This window comes from Alosa pseudoharengus, unplaced genomic scaffold, assembly GCF_046254945.1.
Source record: "Alosa pseudoharengus isolate Yale_2024_CS ecotype anadromous, Long Island Sound unplaced genomic scaffold, YU_APseudo_1.1 YU_APseudo_1.1_scf_21, whole genome shotgun sequence".
NCBI classification, from domain to species: domain Eukaryota; kingdom Metazoa; phylum Chordata; class Actinopteri; order Clupeiformes; family Clupeidae; genus Alosa; species Alosa pseudoharengus.
The window spans coordinates 8,987,690-8,995,773 of NW_027468674.1; the positions used below are offsets into that span (position 1 = coordinate 8,987,690).

The following is an 8,084-nucleotide window of genomic DNA, read 5'->3' on the forward strand; positions in this document are numbered from 1 at the left end:
GCTCTAAATTCCACATGGCTCGGCACGCCAAGCGTCTGAAGTTGTAGGCTATCCACTATCCAGCGGAGGCCTATCTTCCGAAGATCACTCAATCCGTAATCCGTGTTGGCATCGGAAACGAACAGGTCTTGTTAATTCACTCCTCTAGTCGTCCAGTGACTTCTCATAAACTGATACTAGCGTTGTTGGATATTTAAGCCACTTATAACGAACTGACAAGCCTCAACCTTAAGTGCCCAGTATTTCGCTGGCTCGTGCTGCAGTCTGTTTAAACAATGGCGCTGCGTCGCAGACGTCAGCAATTATTAAAGCGATAGTACACTTTGTAATTCGCATCAGGCGACGCAGACAGCAAGGACCCTGATTGTCAACTCGTCCGGTGTCGATGGCCGGCTATTCATGTAGCTTCTACGGGGTATAGCAACAAGCTAGTTCACTGATATAAGCTTTGCAAATAAACTCAAGTCATTTGGTTACAATGACTGGTTATTTGTATGTTTTAAAATTAGCACTTCGCCAGCAAGCAGTGCTTTGTGGGCAGTTGCGTTTGCTCTCAGGAGGCCCTCAAACCCCAGTCTACAGCCAGAATATATTAATGACACTCTTTGAACACCGGTCTATTGTTTCATTCCATGCCAACACCGACAGGAGGGAGTTTACAGTATTGCACTGTAAATAACTATTGTTTACAGCAAACCCAAAGCAGTTTGCCCAGACAGCCAGGAGACGGCAGCAAAATTCACTGCTTAACACTTGTGTTTTAATGTTAAGACACTACAAGCAATACTACAATTAGTGCTTTCCTGCACCACACGCTCCAGAGCGTATCACTCCGCTGCCTCAGCCACAGCCACGCCAGCGGCCCAGGTTCTTAACCACCGACTTCCTTCCCGCAGCATCTCCGCCGTACTTCCGGATCCGACTCCACTTCTTCAGACGGCCCCGGTAGCGACAGCGTCGCTACTCCCTCCGCCCCCTCCTCCCCTTCCCCGCCCACTTCCCCCAGCCAGGACCCGGTCCAGGGCTGCCCCTCTTCCAGTCGTTCCGACGACTGCTCCCTCCCTTCCCCCCCTACCCCTACCCATCCCCGGCTCCGCGCTAGACCAGCCCGCCACAGCGGATTATCAGCACTCCGCGAGTGCTTCGGATCACGACGTCCCATTCCGGCTCCCCAGCCATTCACTAGCCACAGCAAAGGCCTTCGACCACCTCCTCACGCTGCACGTTCCAGCTTTAACATCCCGTTCCGTCTACCCAGCTATTCATCAGCCACAGCCATTTCATTCCATCTGGATACTCACCATTCATGCTATTCATGCCTTATCATGCTTATCTGCTTATCATGTTTTATGCGTTGTATGTCGTATCATGCTGAATATGTCATGTTATCAGGTAACGGTATTCTAAAAGTTCTTCAGCCCAGGTTGAATTATTTAAGGCTGCCACAGATGGTACGGAATGAGCTTGGACCCGATGCAACAACAGCTTCAGTGAGACCTATGCAGCAACTGCTCCGCTGAGCCCCTGCTACAACGGCTCCGCCGAGCCCCAAGAGCCATGCAGCAACAACTAAGCCGAGATCCAGGACCCATGCAACTTCGGCTCCACCAAGCCTCGAGAACCATGCAGCAACAGCTACGCTGAGCTCCAAGACCCATGCAATGTCGGCTCCACCAAGCCCCGAGAATGGCTCGCATCCGCAGCACTCTCCATTCCCGCGGCATCGCGTTCCGTAGGTCTGCTAGGAAGTTCCATCTCCTCCGCCTTCTAACGCAGTCGGATAGCCCGGTCTTTTCACACATCACCAGCCACCTCGCGAACCGGGCACGCCGACAGCACTTCCGGCACCACACCTTCAGAGCGTATCATTCCGCTGCTCCAGCCACAGCCACTGCCACGTCAGCGGCTCAGGCCCATTCCCACCGCATCTCCGCCGTATTTCCGGGTCCAACCCCACTCCGCCAGACGGCCCCGGTAGCGACAGCGTCGCTATTCCCCCCACCCCTTCTTTCCCTCCCCCATCCACCTCCCCTAGCCAGGACTCGGTCCAGGGCTGCCCCACCTCCAGTCGTCCGTCGACTGCTCCCTCCCTCCCCCCTTTTCCCCCTCCCCTTTCCATTCCGGGAGCCACGTCTGTACTGCACGCCTCAACTCACGAAGCGTCAGTTCGAAGATTCACCTCGCTAGCTCCCCATATCTCTTACGAGCTAGCGAGCACCTGGTCTCAGCCGGCGCCGATATTCCCCCCCTAACCCTCCTTCCTTCCCCGTCCCACTTCCCGCGACCCAGGTTGCTCCCCTTCCGGTCGCGTCAGCGACCGCTCCCCCCCTCCCCCCCTTTTCTCCCTTCCCATTTCTTCCCCGGCTCCGCGCTAGACCAGCCCGCCGCAGCGGGTCATCAGCATTCAGCGAGTGCTTTGGATCACGACGTCCCATCCCGGCTTCCAAGCTATTCATTAGCCACAGCAAAGGCCTTGCCACCGCCTCCTCACGCTGCAGCATTTGAACCACCACCCGTCACAGCGTCCACCAGGAACCTCATTCGTCAGGTGCAGACGTAGACCTTTCTACCATTCGTCCCTCCCTTCCTATTCCCTCTCATAACCGGGAATTAGTTGCGGCGAACTGGTTTGTCTTTAAAACATTCTGGCCCAGCATCAAAGATTCTGTCATTCCCCGAGTTCACCGTAGCTTTACCAACTACACAGAACTCATCTGTTTCATGTTCCCCAGCCGACGCAAAGAGCTAAATGACTACCTGGCCATCCTCGCCGGCCTAGCCGTGTCCTACGGGGGAGCCCATTTGTATACGTACCACCGGCTGTTTTCAGCAAAATGCGCTGCCAGAGTCGGCCTCTGGAACCAAAACCCCTACTGGGGCGCGCTCGATATGGAGCTCCATAACCGCGCTTCCTAGGACTCAAGCCATCTTGTCCTCTCTGCAATAGCCCAGTCACGGCGCGGTCGAGTGTCCACTAGTCAACCCATTCCCCAGGGCCGCCCTTTCATCTCGCATCTCATAAACTGCGCCTCAGCAACCCCATCTCTCGAAGATGTCGTGTCTACATGCCCAGTGTCTGGCCGATATCAAACACTGGAGGATGTTTTAGACGAATGGAATGGTCTGTGCATGTTCTACGACGACTGCCAATCATCTCCAGAAGACCTCCAGTTGTACACCGACGCAGCCCCCTCAACAGGCTTCGGAGGCTTTTCAAAAGGCGCCGGTTTGCATCCCCGTGGCCACTAGAGTTCAGAGAGCTAACAACTGAAAACGAATCGTCAGCCGTGTTCGAACTCTACCCCGTAGCCATTACGGCCCTACCTGGGGGAATGAGTGGACCTCCAAGAGTGTGCTATTCCACAGCGACAACGAAGCCGTAGTGCATGTCATTAATAACTCGAGCTCAAATCGCCTGCACTTTCCCCTCTTATTAGGCGTCTAATCTGGATAGCAGCCAGCTACCAGTTATTATAAGAGCCGCGCACGTCCCCGGTCGCCACAATGAAAGTGCTGACTCTCTCTCGTCTTAGCTTCTGAATCTCTGGGATTTATCTTCAGCCCATCACGGCCGACCTAGCCCTTCAAGCCCTCGCACCCAGGACCATGCAGTCCCGGACTGCTTGGTCGTGCTTCAAACAGTTCCACGCAAAGCACTCACTACCATTTCCCAGTTCGATGCTGTCACCATATCATCATTATTACCTACGCCCACACTTCACTCGGGATCAAAGTCTCTTCCATTAGAGTCTACCTAGCCGGCATTCATTTCTGCTACAAACGCCTCCACGGCTCCGAATGCCCTTCCTTCTCCGACACCAGGATAGGCTTGCTATTTAAAGGTATCCGTAGGCAACAGCCAGTCCCCCAAGACTCCCGCCTTCCCATTACCTCAAGCATTCTCGCCACCTGCCTCGCTACCCTTCGCAAAGGGTTCATGTCACCGCATTCCGATTCCACCATCTCCGTTATGCTTCACTGGCCTTTTGGGCTGCTGAGATGTAGCGAGTTTACATGCCCTTCGTCTCTCTTCATTCCCGATGTCCACCCGTGCATCGCAGATCTAGAGCAGCTAGACCAAGACACCATTCGATTTACCATCAAACAGAGTAAAACCGATCAGTCCCGAAAGGACACTCCATATCCATTTTAACTCCGCCTCAGATCTTCAGCCTTTCCAATACCTATCTCACTACATCTCATATCGGTCAGCTCAAGCTTCGTCTACCAGCCCGCTCTTCGTGTCAGACGAAGGGCTACCCATCACTCGCCACAGATTCCAGACACTCTTAAAATCATTCTAGTCAAATCTGGTTTCCCGCGGATCGCTACTCCGCACACTCCTTCAGGATAGGAGCTGCCACAACAGCTGCGCTCAACGGCTTATCGGAGCAACAAATTAAAATACTGGGCCGTTGGTCCTCGGATGCCTACCAGTCTTACATCCGCTCCAATCTAGCGGATTTATGACTCGCTCAGCAAGCACTTATGTAGTTGGTAGCGGCCAGCGGCCTTTCTCTGCGATCTTTGGGGTGCAAGCGGTCATCGCTCTATCGCGATGTCCGCTCCAGGCACTCCAGGACCACGGACAGCTACCTTGCCAAACACGCACTTCTCCCATAAATTCTAGTCTAGCTGAAGCAATTATATCGAAGGGCGAACTAGTGAAATGATGTTTTCTAAACAAAGTTCGGGAGGAGCCTGCGGGATGATTGACAGCAATTAACTCACCCACTGCCGCCGCAGGGTATGCCTATTTAAGCCGACCTCCTTTTCCATACGTCACACGCTCCGACGTTCGCGAAATCATCCCCCCTCCTCCCCCTACTCCTCCATTTCACCAATTGCCCTGTTACTCATCCTCCTTACACAGGGGGTGCAAGCGGTCATCGCTCTATCGCGATGTCCGCTCCAGGCACTCCAGGACCACGGACAGCTACCTTGCCAAACACGCACTTCTCCCATACATTCTAGTCTAGCTGAAGCAATCATATCGAAGGGCGAACTAGTGAACCATTTATTAAATTGAGGACACAATTTAGTAAAATGAGCGCACTATTTAGTATTATAATCACACACTTTGGTAAATCAAATATTATCTTGATAAACACAACAAATGCAATGGCACCTTCAGCGTTCCACACCAAACATTGTGAAATATTTCAACCAGAATATTAAAAGTAGAATTGTACTACACCATGTCCTAACCTACATATTAGGGCCACACATGAAGAAAAAATATTTTTGCCATGACGAGATTAAACTCGACATGTCAACTTTAAAGTCGCCATGTCGACATTAAACTCGACATTTCGAGAATAAAGTTGAAATGTAATGTCGACTTTAATCTCGACGTGTTGACTTTAAAATCGCCATGTTGACATTAAACTCGAAATTTCGAGAATAAAGTTGAAATATCATGTCGACTTTAATCTCGACGTGTCGACATTAAACTCAACATTTTGAGAATAAAGATAGAGAGAATGACCGCTGGGGATGATTGAAAGGGAGGACGAATGAAACATTCCAGTTTTTTTCGAGTGCAACAATGATTAGACATAGGCCTACTGTATATCATGTGGACAAAACATAGAACATATTAACCTCCATTGCTCAGCCAAATACTTTTTGATAGGTGATAGGTCCTTATCACGGAGTTACAGGCGATAAATGCGATGGTCAAAAGTAAATGTCATTAGCGGTTTATTTATTGTAGGCTATTATTAAAGAGTGTTTTTCATCTAAAGGTTCAACTTCATGCTTGCACTAGACTAGGCATACTAAGTGCTCTCCCCCATCCTAGATTTTCACATTGCTTGTTTGTTTGTTTGTTTGTTCAGCCTATTGCTGAATGTCTATGGAGGGACGAATGAAGCTGTCCTCCCGACCTGGCAACCCTATGTATTCTACATACACATGCACAATAACATTTTGTATAGAAACATTATATCATTGGATGCATGTTTTATTCTAGCTATATAAATGGCATAGGTATTCCATAACAGCGAGATACAGCGCTTCACGATGACGGCAATGAGTAGATAACAGACAAGACGCAATCTATCTGAATATCTGAAATCTATTTGAAATAACACTTATTTGAAGCTTATTATTCATGTCACATATTGTGTGTTAGTGTAGGCTACATAACTTAAACTGTAGGCTATGTTTAAACTGTATTTCGAGTTTAATGTTGGCATGTCGACTTTAAAGTCGACACGTCGAGATTAAAGTAGATATGATATTTCAACTTTATTGTCGAAATGCCGAGTTTAATGAGCGAACATTAGCAATAAAATCCGTTTACATTGTTTTCAATTGGAGAGTCCTGACTGCAAGTGATGCGAGCAGCGTGATGCAGTGCAATGTTTTGAGAGACCTTTTGTTGGGCGTCCAGTTTCTACTTTCTTTCTGTCGCTCACTTTGTTCTGCTATTTTGAATGAGGAATACGACGCAATAGAAGGGCATATTTAACAGATTCAGTGTAGACAGATAAGTATAAGCATACATACACTTTTGATCCTGTGAGGGAAATTTGGTCTCTGCATTTATCCCAATCCGTGAATTAGTGAAACACACTCAGCGTGAACATGCAGTGAGGTGAAGCACACACTAATCCCGGCGCAGTGAGCTCCCTGCATCAACAGCAGCGCTTGGGGAGCAGTGAGGGGTTAGGTGCCTTGCTCAAGGGCACTTCAGCGGTTCCTGGTCGGGGCCCGAACCGGCAACCCCTCTGGTTACAGGTCCAGAGTGCTAACCAGTGGGCCACGGCTGCCCCACAACAGATAACGCTGACAGTGGCTCGCCTGTATCCTGTTAGGACATAGTGTAAGCCCTTAAATGCTGCGCTGCAAGAGGCTGCTCCACTGGATCTGATACTCTGGCATTTTGGTCATACCACAGATTTGACCATTTTAATCAGTATATAAGTATTATATATAAGTATATATATCTTTATATGATACGTATATGATCTGACCATTTTGATCAAAACACATCTCTCATTTACTTCTTCAAACACACAAACACACACACACACAGCACGCACACACACACACACACAGGGCATCTCACCTGTAGCTGAGCTGAGCAGCAGGGTCACACAGAGACAGACCCTGAGGTTCATGTCTGCAGTCTGCTGGAATGCACCGAGACCACAGCTATTAAATACAGTGACCACACACACACACACAGACACACGCACACACACACACACACACACACACAGGGGTGTTGGACTGGGGGTAAAACCACTACTGATTATCAAGGCCCCAAGGGGAGAGAGGGTCCATTAAAAGTCTAGAATATATTTTATTTTACCTGGATATTTTATGTATGTACTGTATGTATGTAATTACATTTCATAATAAATGCCAAATGAAATGCAAAGTCAGTGTATAGGCAAAAAAGTGAAGACTATCTAAGGTCTCATCCACCCCTTGCTTCTGCGCCAAATGGTTTGGTCCATCTGCAAGCATTTTGTTTATGTTAGGTCAGTTGAGCATATACCTATGTTCCTTTGTAATGTTGTTGCATAATTATGAATCCCCCCTACACACACACGCACACACACACACACACACACACACACACACACAGAACTATCACTCTCTGGCATCAGCCTCTCTTCCTGTTAACTTCAGCAGAACATGAGATAGGATCTACACTTTGGTGTGTGTATACGTGTGTGTGGGCTTGCATGTGTGTGAGTGTAAGTGTTTGTGGGTTTGCATTTGTGTGTGTGTATACTTGTGGGTCTACATGTGTGTCAGTGGCGTGTAGTCAGGGCAAGCAAATCGAGCTGTGCTTGACCAGCTGATGACTGAAATGTATGTGGCTAATTCAGGATCAAACAAACACATGTTTGGTGCTGCTTGAAACTTTATTGATCAGAGACAGGAGGAAAGGCAGAAGAGAGAGGAGAGAAGGAAAGAGAGAGATCAGGTAGAGGTGGGGAGCTCCTCCCTGTGTGACCACTAGAGGGCGGTGTTGTTCAGCTGTATGTGCCGATGACGTCCTCGATGAACTGCATGTAGTTACACGCCAGGGTAGCCACGCCGGGCACAGCCAACTCCAAAACTCA

The 8,084-nt window shown here is 49.2% G+C and overlaps 1 protein-coding gene across 1 annotated transcript in view; it reads right to left on the minus strand.

Moving 5' to 3' along the window:
- Window positions 1–7,127, minus strand: part of LOC143137558 (serine protease 27-like) — an 18,103-nt gene extending 10,976 nt beyond the window's left edge. Inside the window, exon 1 of the mRNA XM_076297797.1 lies at window positions 7,076–7,127. Within this exon, the coding sequence (XP_076153912.1) occupies window positions 7,076–7,127 (52 nt within the window). The remainder of the gene's footprint in view (window positions 1–7,075) is intronic.
- Between the last annotated feature and the right edge of the window lie 957 nt (window positions 7,128–8,084).